This window comes from Scleropages formosus, chromosome 25, assembly GCF_900964775.1.
Source record: "Scleropages formosus chromosome 25, fSclFor1.1, whole genome shotgun sequence".
Lineage (NCBI taxonomy): Eukaryota > Metazoa > Chordata > Actinopteri > Osteoglossiformes > Osteoglossidae > Scleropages > Scleropages formosus.
In genome coordinates, this window is record NC_041830.1 from 13964554 (window position 1) to 13984319 (window position 19766).

General features: G+C 49.0%; 1 protein-coding gene across 6 annotated transcripts in view; it reads left to right on the forward strand.

Moving 5' to 3' along the window:
• Positions 1–19766, forward strand: part of nfic (nuclear factor I/C) — a 69665-nt gene that overhangs the window by 20195 nt on the left and 29704 nt on the right. For all 6 annotated transcript variants that reach the window (XM_018731198.2, XM_018731200.2, XM_018731197.2 and 3 more), the window contains exon 2: positions 3436–3967. In XM_018731198.2, the coding sequence (XP_018586714.1) occupies positions 3436–3967 (532 nt within the window). The remainder of the gene's footprint in view (positions 1–3435; positions 3968–19766) is intronic.

Consider the following 19766-nt stretch of genomic DNA (forward strand, 5'->3'; position numbering starts at 1 on the left):
CACCCCCACCAGCAGCCTTCTATGACCGTCCCCCCTTTGGTTGGACAAAGACTTGAAAAAAAATCACCTTCCAAGTTTACAAAAAGAGAAACTGTATCCTAGCGACAAAAAAGGAATGAAAACATCTCTTTACTGCAAAAATATCGTGTATTTCCTTTAGCCATTCGATGCCGTCCGACTGGGTTGCTTTCAGGCCATTAATTCCCTTGGCGGCGAAACTTGAGATTACCAAAATTTGGATGCTGTTTGTTGTCTTCCTCACTGTTGCTCTTCGCGCTGTTTGTTTGCAACATCCCATTTCATGTCGTATCTCAGAAGGGCCCAAGGCTACCGTCAAAACCTGTGTTTTCTTTGGGGTTTGTTTGATTTTGACTTGTTAATGACATTTTTGCCATTGGTTTAAACTGATCTTCAGGTCGGGGCAGGTTCTGTATTATTTCTCCTTAACGTTGACTAGAACATTGTGTTGGAACAGATCCAGCTAAAATATGGATGGGAAGACGGGCTTGCTGGAAGCCTGCTGAGGGCTGGGTTCTGCACGGCTTGCTTTTTTAACTATTTAGTTACAGCACTGAAAATATGTTAGAAGAAGAAGAAGATGGGTCTTTGTGTTGAGCACCACATGTTGCCGAACTTTGCGCTGTAGTGGTCGGTGGTGGAGAGGTGGTTGTGCTGGGGTAGCAATGCGGATGGCTGGGTGAGATGGGCACGCAAGCACTGGAGGCAGGAGACACTTTAGGGTGGAGAGCTTTCCTGGAGATCTGGGGGGACTGAGGCACGTAGATGTATGGAACCATCTGAGTGAAGCCTGCAAGCTCTCAGTGGTCATGCTGGTGTCGGTGCTACAAACGCTCCCTGTTTCCTCAGACGAGTCCTCGACTGTTGGCGTAACCGTTACGTAGGAGGCTTTGCAATACACACACACACACACACACACACACACACACACACACACACGCGCACACAGGCAGACAGAAATTCTGGGTTTACCCTTGACTCAGAGGGTGAAGAAAGAGCACAGCTTTGTGCTCAGACTTCCTCCCAGTGCTCCAAGGCTCTTATCACTTTTCTTAGATATACTTCCTTAAATCTGTGACCTCACCCCTGGATTTGGAAATGAGACACCAAATTCGGGTGGGAGGCACATTGGCTTTTCTCAGCATAACTGCACATGTCATGTATGTATACACAGATAATATATGTACATGCATGCGTGCGCTTTCCTAGACTCCCGGAGGCCTCTTTGGAGCGTGTCTCTCGTCCAGGGCGGATCTCTGGTTTTCCTCACCAAAACGGGTTTGTTGCTCCCTGCGTAGGATCTGGAAATACGTGCAGTGACTCTACCGTCGCTTCAAGGCTCCGTCCTTTGGCCGGTCATAGTGTCCGTCACCCGTAGATTCAACACAGCAGCAAGTGCACGTGCGGGAACCTCAGAATTATGGAAAACTTGACCTGTACGTGTCCCGTGTCAGGAAACGGGCTGAGAAAATTGTAGGGGACCCTTCGCACCCCGCTCACTGTCTGTTTACCCTACTTCCCTTGGGCCGGCAATACAGACTAATCAAAACAAGAACTACCAGACACCAAGAAAGCTTTTTTTCCCGGCAGCCATAAAGATGCTAAACACCGTCCTATAACCTCAATCATCATTTGACTTTTTACTACTACTGTACCCTACCTGTTCAGCATTGCACCCATGTGCAGTATGTTCTTACATCTTTTGTGCAATATCTGTGCAATATGTTTCCTTATATCTTTTGTGCAATATCATATCCATGTGCAATATGTTTCTTATATCTTTGAGTAACATCATATCCACATGCAATATTTTCTGCAAACAACTGACAATCACTGCACTATAATGTCACTTTATGATACAGGTCAGCGCGTACTTTTCCTGTGCTTGGTCATTTAGTTGTATTATGTCTGTATGGTTTTATGTTCTTTCTGCGTTATACTATGTTCTTGTCTGCTGCATTATTGGTAATCATGTCTGTATTAATCTATGTCTAGTTCAGTATGTGCTTACGTAGTCTGTATGTGTGAATGTGCACTGTAGTTTTGCTCTAAACCGTCTAAACCGGAAACAAATTCCTTGTATACTCAGGTATACTTGGCCAATGAAGCTGATTCTGATTCTGAACTTTTTAATTTTAGAATGAAGTCAACTGGAAAGAAAAATATATTGCACCTTTTTTTTTTTTAAACCATAAAAATATTTTTAACAACTGTTTCCTTTTTCTTGACCCAGCGGAGGGTTTCGTTGTATGATTCTGGTTTTCCGGAGAGCTGATAAAGCTGTGAAAGAAAAGTCAGGATCACTTGGAACAAGTGACGGAACACAGCAAGTGTGTGTCTCTTTCATAAAAAGTGTTGAAAATGTTAATTGGGCAAACAGCGGTATTAGCTGTATTTTCAGCACTCATTCCCTTCTGTTGGGTTCCTTTTTTGTAAACCTGGTAGTTTTTTTTTTTTTTTTGGTGGAGTAATTGCTTGTTCTCCTCACTCACAATAAATTGCATGGCCCAAGTTTGCGGTAGGGGTGTTTGGGTGTTTCTCTGTGTGTTTGCAATGTGCAGCTGTGTTTGGGGGGCAACTGAGAGCTGTTAAAGTGCTGAGCTGCCATGCAGGTCGGTGCGTCGTTCGCGAGGCACCCCAGCACTCCTCGTTCCATCCGAGGTCAACCGGCGCTTGGCTTTGCATTCACTCAATCCTCACTGCGCCTCCGACCATTTATTGCCGTCACAAAAGCTCACGGCGAACTAATTCGGCAGCCCCCGGAGCAAATGGAAAGCCAGATGCTTGGTTCTTCACTGGAAGCCTGTCTCTTTAATGATAGTGTAGGAATACAGAGGCACAGAGTCAAATTTGTGGGCTGGGGGTTAAGAGTTGAATCCATGGCCTTTGATGTGTGCAGATTTATATAGAGTGCAGTGCACCGTGGATCACCCTTATTGGACAGACTGCAGTCCAGTTTCGACTAGAAACGATTCCCTTAACAATTGGTTTTGAGAAAGAGATTCTCTTTCCCTGCCGCATATCGTATGGCACTCATTAATGGAATAAATGACATTTCTTCACATTTTCTGAACGTAACCGCTGCGTATGCGGCGTAGCGAGGGAGACCGAAACAGGAGATCAGTGACAGCAAATTAATGTCTTTAAATGTTTGACCTCCTGGCTGCCGATCTTGAGGCTTTGTGGCAGGACATTTGTGCTGTTGCTCATGTCCTGCAAAAGACTGGACAGGACTGGGCTCGACTATTCTTGTAGACAAACTAGAAGTACAGTCTAGCCCAGTGTGTTTGGTATGATTTTTCACCCTTGTTGATCACTTTTGTTAATTGATTGATATTCTCGTTCACAGTTATCCATATCTGCAGACTTCCTCGTAGCCTTTCCCCTTACTTCTTCCTTGCTCTTCCTCCTCTGCAGGATGAGTTTCATCCCTTCATCGAGGCCCTGTTGCCCCACGTTCGCGCCTTCGCCTACACCTGGTTCAACCTGCAGGCTCGCAAGCGCAAGTACTTCAAGAAGCACGAGAAGCGCATGACCAAGGATGAGGAGCGCGCTGTCAAGGATGAGCTGCTGGGCGAGAAGCCCGAGGTCAAGCAGAAGTGGGCGTCACGGCTGCTGGCCAAGCTGCGCAAGGACATCCGGCCTGAGTGCCGCGAGGACTTTGTGCTAACCATCACGGGCAAGAAGCCCCCATGCTGCGTGCTCTCCAACCCTGACCAGAAGGGCAAGATGCGCAGGATCGACTGCCTGCGACAGGCAGACAAGGTGTGGCGCCTGGACCTGGTCATGGTCATCCTCTTCAAGGGCATACCGTTGGAGAGCACGGATGGCGAGAGGCTAGTCAAAGCTGGCCAGTGCACCAACCCCATCCTCTGCGTACAGCCACACCACATCAGTGTCTCCGTCAAGGAGCTGGACCTCTACCTGGCCTATTTCGTTCAGGAGAGGGGTGAGTGCAGAATCTTCCTGTTCTTGAACCAGCTAGAAACAGACCTCTTGCTGAAGGTCCTTGTTCTGTCATTGGGATCTTGACCGAATCCGGAAGTTCTCACAGCCTCATTGTTTTCCGGTCCTGTGGGATCTGTTTACAGAGACGTAGAACAGCTCTGGATAAACCACCTTAAGGCTCGAGAACTCCTGATCTCAGCCCCTAGAGACCCGTAACACCTCCAGGTTCTCTTCTGCGCAGGGACGAGGACACCGTGTTGTTCTTTTTTTAGTAGCAGAGTAGAACCAGCACTCTTTCAGCACAATGAAACATGATTGTTTAAAGTGCACCTTTCTTCGGTTCCGGGGACGTTCAGCCGTCACGTGCACCTCCAGGGCTAAAGTTGAGGTGCTGTCACGGAGGTCACCACGTCTACTGACATGGCGTCTTGGCCAGGTTGTCTGCAGCGAGGCTTGGCTCAGGAACAAACAAATTTTGTCTGAGATGAACGGCAGAGCCGAAAACAATCCCAAGAGAACGCTACTTTGAACGCCGGCTGCGGAGACGGGTTCAAACGGCTCACATTTTGTGGATGGCTGATCCCGGTCTGGCGGTCAGTGCTTTGGACTCAGGTCCTTCCTCCTGAAAGTTAGCGCAATTAGCGACGGAGGGAGATTCCCAATAAACAGGACACCGAGCACGTGTGTTTCGCAGGGATGGGGTGGCCAGCAGCAAGTGTGTGTCTGTGTGTGTACAGCCACGTGATGCACACATCCTGCTCCCCTCACATGTGTGGTGACTCTGCATCCCACTAGAAAAACTGTCACTTTTACTGTCACTGCGGGGGTAGGAATCCCGCTTCGCTAATTTATCTGTACTTCACTGTTATTGACAGAACCAGGTTGCTGCAGATCTGTGTGTGTGTGTGTGTGTGTGTGTGTGTGTGTGTGTGTGTGTGTGTGTGAGAGGGAAAGAGAGGGCATCCATCTCCAGTCACATTATTCTTGATGTTTATAGACATAATTATGTCCCAGTCAAGACCCCCATTTGTTTTTATGCTTCAAAAAAGGCTTTTCTTCCCAAAGTATTGATGTGAAATGAGTTTGTACTTTATCATTTCTTTAAATATGCGATGTTGGGAACCACCCCGACCAAGCGCCAAGCTTCTCTACGGCCTGAGCTCACTTAGGAGAAATGCGACACGGCCGACTTCCAGACAGGAAAGAGGAGCATGTTTTATCGGCGCGAGAGAGCAGGAGAGCAGCCAGGGAGGAGAAAATGAGGGAGGACGACTTGAGAGCGAGTTTTGTTTATTTGGTGGAGATTATTTCTGTACCCAGCTGCATTCTCTCTCTCTCTCTCTCTCTTTCTCTTTCTCTGTCTCGCTCTCTGTCTCACCCCCCCCCCCCAGCCACCTGACCCTGCCTAATGGCCAACAAACCGCTGGCTGTAAACACACCGATAAGAAGCTGTGGCTTTTCTACTTTCACCGGGATTCAGAGGGTGGAGGAGCGGGGCGTTGAGGGCAGCCAGTCAGCGTTTATTCTTAAAGGGACAGGCGCACTTTTGCACACAGGGCCGCTCCTCTTCAGCTGTCCGTTCCCCTTGCTAGTTCCCCCTCGCCTCCTCACGGTTGTTTGACAGCGCTCTCTTTGAGGGCCACCGCTCTCGTACCCTTGAAGGAAGCGACCTACTGGAACGACTCCATTAAAAACAAAAACGTACTGTAGCTGTGCTCTTTAAAAAGGGTGATTGTTCTTTGAGTGAACGAATCATCTGCGGTATGAAATGGCGACAGTGGCAGTTATGACAAAAGCAGAGGTCCGTGGCGCTGGGTGAAAAAATGGCAAGTTGCAGATCAAGTGAGGGGACAGCCATGGTCCAGTCTTTTCATTGCCTTATTTGGTCATGTGACTTATGACCCCTCCCCCATACTTGCCCTTCATCCTTTTCGATTCCACTGACCATATGTGAAAATCCCAACGTTGATGTTACATATCAGAATTTTTTGCGCTCGTGGTTCACAGTTGTCATCAGCAGTTACATCACTGGAGGCCTGAAGGCTGTAAATTCTGCTGACTGACCTGTTTTACAGGATGAAGAGTAAAGTTACAGTCATAAGCAAGGGGGTGTGGCCTATGTTTGGCATACCCCCTAACAAAGTTTGCCTTAATTTGGGAAACAACTCTGTTTTTTTCTCCTTTTTCACCTCTGCTGCAAGCGTGACCTTCCGCCGAACTCTCCCTGACATGTCTTGGTCCTCGTTTGCACCGGCGCTGTGCGAGTGTGTGATTACCGCAACAGCTTTCTTAGCAGATGACAGCAGACGAACAATGTGAGACACACGCGCGCACACATACACACACACACATGCACGCACACACAGAGTCAGGAAATGGTGGGCAACACAAAGACAGGAATTCACTCCGCTGCTCTAGCACATAAATTTAGTTAAGGGGGGGCCTGCGGCTGGCGGAGGTAATTTCAGGTCAAGTTCAGTTGAATTATTGAACTTGCAGCAGGGCGTGGTTGGTGTGCTGCCCACGTGCTGCACTCTCCGCCACGTGTTTCCAGCGAGGAAGCTACATGGCCTGTGTGCTAAACACTCCTGCTGCCCCCCCGCAATGTTTTACTGGAGGACTATAGCAAGCTGGTCTTACAGACACAGCAACGTTTGTTACGCTTCGAAACACAGTTTTACTGCTGTGTTAACTAGGGAACCGTCAGGTTTTTTCGAGGACGCTGAGGGCACTTGAGATTCGAAAGACCGATGACACCTTGAAAGTCATCACTAATATGTGACTAATATGCAAATAACATACACACACACAATATCTACAACTGCTTATCCCAAGCAGGGTCACAGCAAACTGGAGCCTAACCTGGCAGCACAGAGCGCAAGGCTGGAGGGGACACACGCAGGATGGGGCACCAGTCTGTTGCAAGGCACCCCAAGCAAGACTCGAACCCCAGATCCACCCGAAAGCAGGCCCCAACCAAACCTCCTGCGCCACCGCGCCCCCTTAATATGCAAATCTCTCAGTAAATTACTAAATAATGTTGTGAGCTAATTGGTCATTTTGTTTGTGACTGTTAGACGACTGTTGATTCAGGAAGGAAAAGCCCTGCTAATGATCTTGTGTTCTTGTAAACATGAGACACCCCCCCATGCCACATGCTGGATGAACCTCTGCTTCTATTTCACGGTGGGGGCAGTGGGGGTTAGCACCTGCTGGGAGCATGACAGGGTCGCTCTTCTCTCTCCCTTCTGATTGCTTTCATGCCAAGTGTCACGTAGTCGCATCTGGGGGGGCGGAGGGGGGCTGTTGGGGGTGGAGTGGCTGTGATGGGCAAGAAGAACAGGAGCAGCGGGGGGAATAGCAATAGCGGTGGTTGGTGTGGCGGGATGGGAGTGGGGGCATGCAGCTTAGCGGTAATCGATTTCCCGGATCGATGCAGTCTGCCCGTACCGTCTAATTGCGGGTGTCGCGCGCATCACATGACCTGTGGCGTGGAGAAAGGAGCACATGGCGGGGCGCGTGAGCCAGGCGCTACATGTGACGGCACAGAGCTGTGCTCCACTGAGGAGGTCTGGGCCCTGCTGTAGCCCAACAGAGAGGGGAGATGTAGCTGTAGATACTGGTACTCTTCCTTCAGTATGAACCGTCCCCTTGTTCATGGAAGATATTTCATACTGTAGGACCACATCATATTACTATTAGTTAGTATTTACCAGACTCACAGTGACAGATTCACTGCACTAAAGTACTTTGTTATTTGTCCATCTGCACAGCAAAGCATGTAACACACTCACGCAGTACACACACTGTGGACTCTTTAGTCACAGTCTACCTGGAACATGTCTTAGTACATGAACATGAGGAGAACATGTAAACTCACCAGTTTGATTTATGTGATCAAACCTGTGTCCGAAACCACTTCCTAGGAACTGCGGACACCAGCAAGAACCGCTGCACCACCATCCATCCAATTTCAGCAGCCGCTTATCCTGAGCACGGTTGCAGTGATCCGGAGCCTATCCCTGGAGCACTGGGTCAAGGCTGGGGGGTATCCCCTGGATGGGATGCCAGTCTATCGCAGGGTAGCCACATGTTGCACACACACACACGCACACGAGCAATCACTCACCCGTTCACGCACGACAGGCAGTTCCCATTGTCAGTCCACCTGAACTGCATGTGTTTGGAATGTGGGAGGAAACCAGAACACCTGTAAAAAATCCACGCAGACAGAGAGAACATGCAAATTCCACACAGACTGAATGAGGGTCCAACTCATGTCCCCTTGCGCCCCCCACATGCTGTGAGGAGGCAGCGCTACTATATGCGCTACAGATACTAAAACACGTCATTCAATTCAGATTTTCTCATAATTAACTATGGATTCAAGATATTTATTGTGAAGTAACAATAGTATTTGTTATTATTATTATTATAAAATATAATTTATTAAAACGGAAGGACCAACATGCTGCAGAACTGGTGTGAAGTTTCAGCTTCTTCTCCGATGAAAAACTGTTTTTGCCTGCAGCTCCTGCTGTCGGTCTCTGTGTCGTTCTGTCTCTGTTTACACATAGCAAGAGGGAAGCCGCTGAGTCCACAGTCCAAGGTATCGGCTGAACCGCGCTGAGCATTTCGGTGCTCACCAGTGTGTTCAGATTTCAAAATGAAGAGCAGCTAATGTGTTAATGTCAACCAAGATTTGTTGAACTGCTGTCAGTCAGAGAGAGTGTGTGTGTGTGTGTGTGTATTTAATGCAGGGAACAGTGCTGGGTAGGCAGAGAGTTGGCCAGCGGGTGAGAACGTGACTCCCTGCACCTTTCCACCCGGGGACTGCTCCGGACCACCCCAAAACTGGACGCTGATAAGGCCGACGTTTTGCACGCAGATGTACCAGTGACTCCCTCAGATAACCAAAACGCCTCACTGGCCGCTCTTCCCTTGTGCGGGTGCTGCCATCTCTATTGGGGGGCTTTGGTGGTGGAACGGCGATCTGGCGGAGACCCCGGAATGCGTGCCGGGCTGTCGTGGGCCTCCCCGTGCGGCGTTCCACAGCGAAGGCGTCCCGTGCTGGTCCGCCTCTGAGTGGGCCGCCGTCCTTCCCGTCAGCCGCCTCGCTAACCGGACAGTGACGAGGGGAACTGACCGTGCTGCTCGGCGCTGCGGTGCAGAACCAAGCCGCGCGACATTATTTATCAAAATAAAACTCTGCTGAGTAATATTAAAGAGGTGATTGAACAACGGCTGATGCATGTTTGCGTTTTCGGTACCTAAATGTGTCACGGGCCGAGCTGGAGAGCGGGTGTTTCTCATCGAATTGCGTCGGCCTGTCGCCTCAACGACGACAGAGGACTGCTTAGTCACCGCTGATCAACGCTCTGAGAGCGCGGTGGAATTTTTTTCGAAAAAAATGTTTTGTTTGCGCATTTCAGGAAACGCGTTGTTTATATTTGAAGTGTTAACCGCTGAGTCCCGGCTGTGTGCGTCAGCTGCTGCTGGTGACTTCATTGTGAAAGCGACATAACCAGATCAAAGGAGGAGCGTCTCTGGTTGCTCGCTTCTGGTCCGGGGTATGAAAGCAGGCTCACTCAACCCTGCCTATTGTGTGGACTGTGTCATGGGGGCGACTGCTAGCGACCTTCCTGCGCGTCCAGTCCATCCCCTCCCCCCAGCACCTCACGCTGCGCCGCTTCCACACTCCGGTGGTGGTAATGCCCCGCAGACTCGCCTGGCTGGAGGAAGCTCAACTTCCTTTGTCCAGAGGGCCACCTGCTGTTCCCAAAGAGCGGTCGCTCTGTTCGTGCACCGCGGGGTCCATCCGAATCCGCTGGGTGGGACGGGGATTCGTGGCTGATCACCAGGAAGAGCAGGGAGTATGGAGGAAAAGGCGGCTAGTGTCACTAGGCTGCCTGATGTTGGGGTGAGAGCCAAAGCCAAGGGGGGACCGGAGTCAGGGGAGAGGTCTGCGTTGGAAAGGTCACACGTTGTGTGTGGAGGGGATGCTGAGCTGTGCAGGGGAAAAACACGACAACCACCACCTGTCACCCGGCTGGGGAGTTTCCAGGTCTCCACTTTATCCCACAAATCTGCACGCTTCCCTGACAACCCCATGGAATTGTGGGAGGGCGTCAAGCAAAGCTCTAGGCACCTGGTTGTGACGTTGGACTGTCCTTCCAGCACTGATTGACGACTAGTGTAATGATACTGCTCTCACACCACCCCTGGGCAGCTTCGCTGGCACCTGTCAGCCAAGGCTCAATGGAGGCCTTCACCTTGACGCTCTGCGGTTCACGCACTCAGCTGGGTTGGTCTCTCGCCACGGAGCAAATCGATCGTTCTGTGGCACGGTGTTCGGGACCTGTCAGTTCCGTTGCCTCCGTTCCACTCGCCTGCAGCTCGGCCGACGACCGCAGGCCCAAAGTGCTGCCCTATTTCCAGAGGTTGTTCTCATACAGCTACTTGTACAGTAAACGCGACAGTAATCTGTGGAATGAAACTCCGGTGAGTCCCCGTCCCCCCCAACACCTTGCCACCCGGCTGCAGACGCCAAAACCGCCGTTTCGTTAGAGACTGTACTTTCGTGTTGCCGGCCGCACTGTCGACATGGAAAAAATGCGTGCGCAGTAATTGTAGCTGCGGCGGTTTCTGCGATGTGTGCAAGTTGAAGCGCGAGGAGTCCACCAGCGGGGCAGGACTCGCAGTTTCCCCCAGCTCTACTTCTGATTTCACTAAGAGTGTCTTTGTTTTTAATGGATTTCGATGTGTGCTGTGTCACTAGCTGGAAATGCGAGAAAAGGGGCTGCCCGGCGGAATGTACTGAGCTTCGATTGCCGTCTAAACAGTCGCCGCCACCACTCTGTGACCCCCCCGCCCCGCGTCACCCCTCCGTACTGCATTGTTACCCCCTTAGGCAACGGACCCACACTTCAGGTCTTGGACACAAGATTGTGTGAAAAGTGTGTGCTGTGCCAGTCAAAAATCAGCGCTTGTGCACTTCAAAGAGTGTTCTTGGCAGAACAGTGTGTGTGTGTGTCTCTGAGAATGAAGGCTTCTGATATTTCTCACGAAAAGGGAAATATTATGGACTTGTCAGGCTTGGGGTGATGTCATCCTGCTGTTGTGCTGTTATGAGTAATAACTTGCATTTAGTATTTAATAGATGGAATCTGTGCAGAATAATGTGTGGGGGGCGTTCTTTAAAAATATTTGGGTGAGCTGCTGTGTCCATTCGGAGAGGAAATTCATTGAACGCTCATTGATTTGTTACCCGAAACTATACAATTTATTAATTTATCTGACACTTTTCTCCAGAATAATTTACAAGGGGAGAAGAGATTTGAACCTGCAACCTTGGGGTCTAAAAGCAGCAGTGCTAACCACTATGCTACCAGCTGTTCCATGGATTCTGGGTGTGGAAGCTGCACATAGAAATATGTACATGAGTAAATGTAAATGTATTTATTTTGCCAAAAGTGTGATTTCTTGTTACCACCGCCTCCTCCCCCCCTTTTATACAATACATGTCAGCGTGAAGGTTGGTGCCGTGGGCTTGTCTGCTCTTTTAGCTCTTGGAAAGACACATTTGACCTGTACTGTTGACACCAGAAGGCAGGGTTTGGATCTCCTCTCGTCTCCTTGTTCAGGAGGAGACACCAGGCACACCTCTCTGGTCCCGCTGGTGCAGGAGGAGATGCTCAGAGATGCAGAGCACCACACCGGCAGCTCTAACGTTCAGCTCATGAAACCGGACCAAAGTGTTAAACTTCACATGTGGTTCTGCGAAGCCAGTCAGTGGCTGGTCAGGTGGTCCAAATCACCATCCGCATCTTACATCTCAGCCACATCAATGTCTGCAGGGCAGCAATCTGAGAAGCTGAGTCACGGGAGTGGCTCCATTACCCATAAGCCACCCATTCCTCTCTTTCCGCGCAGCGAAGGCGTTGGCATCATGGCGCAGATTCTGCGTTCGCACCTGAGTGTTTGCGGCGAGACCAAGAGTTCCTGTCCTTACTGTACATTTTCTACTGTAAACTCAACTGATTTTGCTGGGCGATCCCATAATTGTCTTAATTTGTCCCACCGTGCTGCGAGGTGGGGACCGGGGGGGGGCCCGGGAGAAGTGCTGCAGCCCCCGCTGCTCTTGGTTGATATCTCCTCTCTCATCTATGTGCATCAAACCCTTTGTTGCCCTCAAAGGAAGCAATTAAGATACTTCCTTATAACGGTCGGCGGTCGAAAAGGAGGCTGAAGTGCCGTTTGACAGCCAAATGAACCGTAAGTGGTTGTTTCGCAGACAGGCTGCTGGGTTAAATAGCGGGGTTGTGAGCTGAACTGAGTTAAAGGGGAGGGGCGGCGTGCGGGTGTGCCGCTGATGAGGGGGTGCTTTGCAGTTAAGTTGTGGCTCTTCCTGGCCCTACGTCTCGGAACAGGGCGCAGCTGCAGCTGCTGTTCATTGTTGCTGTCAGCATGTAAATAATCTCTACATGCAGCATGACGTTTAATTTGAGTATCACGCTTGTTCTCCTGTTGCACCCATGCAGCATCACCGTCGGCAACGGCCAATCAAGTGAGTCGACCTCAGCCATCCGTAGCCCAGCAGCATCAGGTGCCGGTTGTCCTGGCTGACGGACAGTGCTGAAATGTGGTACTGGCCTATCAGTAAGGAGACATGGTGGTCCCTCTTCGGTGTGTGTGTGAGTGAGAGATGGGAAGACTACAGTACTGGGGCACTGAAACAGCTGGTACTGTTGTGGTTAGAGCTGCTGCCTTTGGACCCAAAGGATACAGGTTTGATTCCCACCTCCACCTGTAATACTCTTGAGCAATGTACTTACCCTTAATTGCTCCAGTAAAATTACCCAGCTGCACAAATGGGTAAGTAATTATGAAAAGCTTAACACTATAAGTTGCTTTGAAGAAGAGTGTCAGCTAAATGAATAAATGTGAAACAATAATAAATAAAAAAGAATTCAGTCCAGTTTCCTTTCATCTGGAAAATTATATCCAAAATGTGTTGATAGCTCATCAGTGTATCAGTCCCATGTCTCGAGGTGGGTATTGCAGTATGTCTTTTTTTTTTTTTTTTTTTTTATACCCAAAAACAGCACAGCTACCCTGTTGTGTAACGGTGCAGGTTCTCGCCGCAGGCATTCGCTGGGATTGACTGCTGGAAGCGATCACCCCTTCATTTACACTCTTCCCTTCCCCCTTTCCCCACTGTGATGTCATTGTCACAGCTGTGTTGACTGTGCGGTGTTAACTGTACGGTGGCCACTATGGGATGCAGTTCAACACACCATAGTGTGTGTGTGTATATGTCAAGTGACAGTAACAAGACAGGCTGAGAGCCTCTGTGTTGTCACTGGCAGCCGAAAGGAAGGAACTGTTTGGATATCAGTTTGCTAAGAATCCTGATGACTAATTCCAGCAGATTTAATTTGTTTTCCATATTTTAGTATTTTATATTTCTTGCCCCTTTTTTTAAGCTTCCCTTGGGTGTTGGACACAGGAAGTTGAATGGATTTGGATGTTATGTGACACTTGCTGTTAGGGCTGCAGTCTCAATAAACCCTTTGTTATTGGTCCATTTGCCTAATGTTTGCACACTAAACGGTGCAAGGTTGTTTGATTTATACGTCTGGGTAACATTTACTGTATCAGTTTAGGATAAGAACCTCGATTAAGGGTGTAAGAGGATTTATAATTTACTCGTTTATCTGACGCTTTTCTCCAAAGCGACTTGTAGTGCTTTTGTACCTACAGTGATCTACCCATTTATACAGCTAGGTAACTTTACAGTAAGTACCTTGTTCAAGGATATGACGTCCGGAGGTGGGATTCAAACCTGCGACCTTTGGGTTCCAAGATAGCAGCTCCAACCATCGTATCACCTCATGTCTCTTAGAACACAGTTGACTCACTGTGTGAAAGTGGCCCAGGTTTTTTGCTGTATGGTGGGGGGGTGATCAGGTCACTCATCAAGGGTGACTGATGTCACGGTCTACACACACACATACAGAGCTGTGTGACCTACGGAAGCTCGTTCCTCTGTTTGGTGCTGGGAGGCTGGGGTTCTCCGTGTGGCAGCAGGTTTGCCCAGTTTAACATAACTTGGACCGCATGCTTGGGTGGAGCCCATCGCTCCGCACAGGTTCCCGCACTTTGCGTCCTGCTTTTACTACGGTGAAACCATCCTGATAAACCCGTGTCCTCCACAGAGCTGCGGCACATGTAGTCACTCAGGAGGCACGCAAACATATTCTATTCATTTAAATGAAGAATAGAAATAAGGCAAAGGGTTATTTTGCACCAGCAAGCTTGCAGGTTCAAGTCCAAGCATGTGCTGTGCGGTGTCTTTTGAGTAAATGCTTGGTCGGTTACATTTACATTTATTCATTTAGCAGATTTTTTTCTCCAAAGCGGTTTACAGCTCATAGAAAATACAATTTGTGCAATACGGTTGCCACGGTAAAAATATCCAGCTTCGTCAAAAGGGTATGCCAGAAAAATACAGACAATGCTAATTTTGCGGAAAAAGCAGCTGAATGACACAAACTCCGACTCGGACGTTTCTCCCAAACTACTGCTGCGGAGCCTTGACTTCTATGCTGCTCTTCCATGCCCTTACTTGAGTTGCGTGGCAGTCGGTGACCACGGCTCGGGTCACGTGACGATAGAAGGGTCAGCATGAGGTCACTGCACTTGTCCCTAACCTGCAGGAGCCACTCGCTGAGAACTCGTGCAGGAATTCGTAAACAGCCATCAGCCATGGAAGGCAGTCAGCTACGTGGTGCACTTTTCGGTCCCTCAAACTGAACGGCGGGCAAGCCGAAGAATGAGTGTGGGCTTAGTTTCACATGGCCCGGGTTTTTGTAGTGCCTCACACCTACGCCTTGCAGACCTCGCCAGCTAACACAGGCCGAGGTCAGGAGTCACGCGCTGTTAGCTGTGCTCCTCTGCGCTGGTCACCTTGTTCCGCTACTTCTGTGTAAAGCGGCAAGCTGTTTGCAGATGGTGTATGAATAACTATGGAGTTGTCAATGATGCCACAAAGCTGAGAAGTCTAAGGCCTGCCGAACGTATGTTGTTATTTAAAAGCGTGGATTGTCCTCAGTAAGGTGCCTAGGACTCAGTGTTGTAGCTTGCAAGGTTTGGGGGAGACGCTTAAAAGTATGCGTCCTCCAGAGTGGACAAAAATGAATTTCTGGTTCTCCAGATGATATGGGTTATGGTTTAAAAAACCTACATGGTTACGCAAAGTGTTCATGGAAAACCAATATAAGGTCTCTAAAACCAGATGGGGACCATGTATACGGCCTGTAAATGCACAGGGAAAACACAGATATGACATGTAAAACCATATGTGCGGTGAAGAGACACGGTCTCCAGAAGCCTACGGGAAAGCGACGCAGTCCTAACCGTGCCCGCTCATCTGTCGTCCATTAGGACCTCGTCTCGACACGGTGATGGAAAGCGTCTGGAGCCAAGCAGGAATTATGTTATTATGACTCCTGGCAGAATGTGTCTTTCGCAGTGTGTTCTCCTGCAGCCCAAATTTAGTTATCTTTCCCCATCAAAACCCATTAATAAGTGCGTGTGTTTCCCACACGCCTCCCGTGTTTTTCACTCCGTGGGGGGAGGGGCGGCTGGAGGGCGTTTCGCCAAACTTGAGGTCAGCAGGGTGAGCGAGTCGAGGATTCCTGCTTTGTGTTGCTGTGTTGACTTGTTTATACCGCGTTGTGTCCCCCTCAGCAGTGTTGGGTCACAGCTCGCCATCTTGTTGCCGCTCCATAGCATTCGCAGCTTGATGGAGCCTCCGAACAGCCGCTGCAAGCCGAAACGAGTCGAAGGTATCGTTCTCTTGGGGTGTGGCATCCCTGGGCCGTGGAATGCAACGGCGGGAATTACACAAAGTACCAAGATCTAACGGAGCCGATTTACTTTGTTCACTAGGTGACATTCACGCTCTCCCGTGTCTCGGCTGACTGGCTGCGAGCACGTGGAAAGCTAACGTTCATTTGTTTCAGTAATGTGGGCCAACACGTAGCACGTCGGTGACAGTGGCTTTCGCATCCGAAGATTGCGGTATCGAATCCCACCTAGTGTGCAGTGTCCTGGAGCAAATACTTAACCCTCAATTGCTGCAGTAAAAATTACCCAGCAGAGTGAATGGGTAAATCACTATAAGTAGGTTAACACTGTACGTTGCTTTGTTGGAAAGAGTCAGTGAAGTCCCTTGTTTTTAAGGCAGTGCTTCCCACTGTCTGATTCTGATGTAGTAAATAAGTATTACCTGGCTAGATAAATTACATTTCATATTTTTGTCGTGTTTAGCCTTTCTCCAAGTTGTCTTACAGTCACAGGTTTGAACATGAAGCTCCTTGCAATTATTCACCTAATTATACAGCTGGGTAATTTTTAATGTGTCATTTCAGGGTAAGTATCTCGATCAAGGGTGTTCCAGTACAAGTTTTCGCTTACGAAGTGACTCTTTCCACTACTGCACTGTTTCAGTGTCATTTTTCCAAGTTCCAGCTTTAAAGTGAGCTTATACTGCGCTACAGGTTTTCAGTGGCCTGTAAAAATGCTCGGCATGTTTGCCTTTGAGGAGGAGTAAAGATGGGTTCAAAATGTACCGTTGGGTATATCGAACGATCTGATAATAATGCAGCATACCGTCATCTTATGGTTTACATTTGTGTACTCTATTACTGTTTCTGGTGCAAAATTCAGCCCTGCTCCTCAGCATCCGGGTTTCCTTAATTTTGCGGGACAGACCCCCCGGAGAGCTTCTGCGAAAGCCGCCATTTGCCACACGCCGCTCTCTCGGGGTCGGCATAGGGCACGGCCACAGGCTTTCACTATCACAGCATTGTGTGGAGAATCGAGCCTTGTAACAAAAAACTGGTTGCTCGGGGAGAACTGCTCGTGAGTCAACGTTCGGTGTTTTGTGGTTGAGTTAGCTCTCCTCCGAGTCGTGTTCTACATGTAAGTGCACAACACGCCCACCAGTTGTTTGTAATTGTCTCATGAAACTCAACATAAGTGGTCAATGCGCTGAGGAGCTGCGTGACTCGACGATTGATTTATCAAACCAAACCAAGTGATTGAGACAGTTTCCGTGATGAGTGTCTTGCTCTTTTCTTGTCCCTAACAGGAAATGACTGTCGAGATTGCAGATTTAACAGTTAAATTTGATGCAACGGTTAGAGGGGCTGATGGAAGTTGGATGTCCTGACGTGGAGGGTGGGGAAGCTCCGGTGATTTGCACCTATCAGTCAGGGACAGGAGCTGGACAGCGAAGAACGTGCTGGAGGTGGTTCATCTCCATAACCTCTCTGTACAGCAGCATGTCTGGCATCCAGGGTACTCTAGGAAGACGTGCTCAATGGCTGTAGGTTCAGGAACAGCATCTGCCACACACACTCATCCTCTCCCCACCCACTGACTTATATATAATTAAACGTCCTTGTGAAAAGGCATTTCCAATCGATAACTCCTGTGCGTGTGAGAAAATCTCCTAGTTTTCCTGCACAGTTGCCTGAATCACTCATAAAAAAGATCTCCGTGAACAAACTATGAAGACGTGGAGGTTTTTCACTGTACCGCACTCACCTGGCTGCACTGGAAAGACAGTTTTGAAGATCAGAGGACATGGAATGTGCTGTTTACAGTGAGTAGAACTGCATGGAGCAGAAATGGTTCTGGGGTTGGTCTCTTCCACCATCGGAGTCCACAGAGCGCTGGGGCACTAGTAGCAGGTCCCTGGAGTCCACTCTATGTTCGCCCTCTATGTATTCCACGTAAAATGCTTCTCGGAGCCCAAACTGGAGCCAGGTGAATGGGAGAGCACTGACTGTCATCATACTTTGACTTCACGTGCTAAAATATTTACTATATAAGTGAAAAGTCGGAGTACCAGACCGGCCCGGGGGCAAAAAAAGAGAGAAATTAGGTGTTCGAAGAGTGCAAGTCCTTCTAATGGACCTGGTGAGCTTAAATATGAAATGCTGGGTTTAAGCTGTACTGTCCTGGTGTGCTTCCCAATGTCCAGCATGGAACTAACATACTCTCATAGCAGACTGTAGAGGCTTGTCATTCTGTCAGGGTTACAGCTAGTGGGGCGATCCTTCATCCGTCAGCATGATATCAACCTGAAGGACACCTGAGTTGTGCTCTCGAGAACTCTCGGAGGTGGGAGAAAGTGAAAGGCAACTCAGTCGAAGGATCTGGATGTAAAACTCTCTTAATAATAAAATAATGTTCGCTTCCTGGAAGTGTAGTGCAGGAACGTTTGACTGCTCCCGTAAAACTGTCTGGGGGAATCAAGGAGAGCGATGAGCATATGAAGCATGTAGAACCGCCTCTTGTGCACTTATCCTGGCACGGTCGTACTCCCAGTGGTGGCTCATATGATGAAGGGAAGTGCTACAACGAAAAGGAGCCTTGCGGGAATTCACATGAACCGAGGTTCTTACCCTCAGCTGATACAGTAAAAATGACCCAGCTGTGTCAATGGGCGAATAACCGTAAAGAAGGTAGTGCACAAACCTGATGTTGTAAGGCACCTTAGAAAAAAGTGGATCAATAATGGTTAAAAATAATAATAATCATCGGTTGGAATTTGCACGGTTGAGGTCGACAGCTGATGGCTGCAAACAGAAACCAATCAAAGAGCTTAATGGGTTAAAAAAAGACCTCATTCACAGCGACTTTTCAAAGATTAAAGTATGGATGGAGACCCAGGAAGGCACTGTTCCATTCCCATTCCCATACTGGCTGCTCTGCACCGCACTAAAATCAGGATACTAAGTGTTACTGGGAGCTGCAAGGAAGTTCTGTGTTGTTCAGCTTTTTCTCTCTTCCTTTTCACTCACTCCATTCTGTGTGGTTATACTGTCATCCTGTTTTTCTTGTTCCTTCAACAGGATGTGTGTGTAGTCTAGGAGCTCAGCCTCGTGTATGTGTTTTGTGTTGGTGAACGAACCTCGTTTCATCATCACCATTCCACCCCTGCAGTCCCCAGGACCACCGGACGCTGTCCAGTACTAGAGGGGTTTCTCCCAACTACCCCAACAACTGACCTGCAAAGAGGGATGTATAAAATCTCCCAAAAAACTGTGCCGAACTGGAACCTGCTTCTAGCACTTTCCTTTGAGGATGCTTCTTCCTGCGAGTATTTCGGTTATTTTGGTTTACGGTTGGATTATCAGACGCAGCGATATCAGGAGTGGCGTGGGCGGGGTACTGGCAGTTCAGAGGTAATGAGCCAGAATTGTGGTTAAGTTTCTCGGTGACTTGAAGTTTGATACCAAGAAAAATTGCCATCTGCCTTCTGAGAGCTTTCGTCTGGGTTGAGGAGAGGAAGCTACTAACTGTCGCTGGAAGAGGACGTCCCTCGACGAGAGCCATCCTGAGAAGAGACTATAACGGGCCCACGAACCAGGTTACGACACCGGTCACCCTGCTTCTCGTTCGGCTCCTCTGAGCGTCATCCGATCTCGTGGTCATGCTGCAGTCTGAATCGCTCCTTATGGGGCAACCGGAGGAGGGAGAACTCCAACAGGCCTCCAGTGCAGAACCCACACACTCTGTTCAGGTGGCGGGGAGTGTACCCGATGTCGCCCCCGCTTAACCACTGCCCCCTTATGCCTACAGAATATTTGACCAGCGCTTGTATTTGGGGCGAGAAGCACATGGAACCACATGGAAAAAGGGGTGGCAAGTCGAGTTATGCAGTGGTGCTCTTTCGTGAGGCTTCGGAACCCAACTAGGTCTTGATCTCTGTCATTCAACCCACG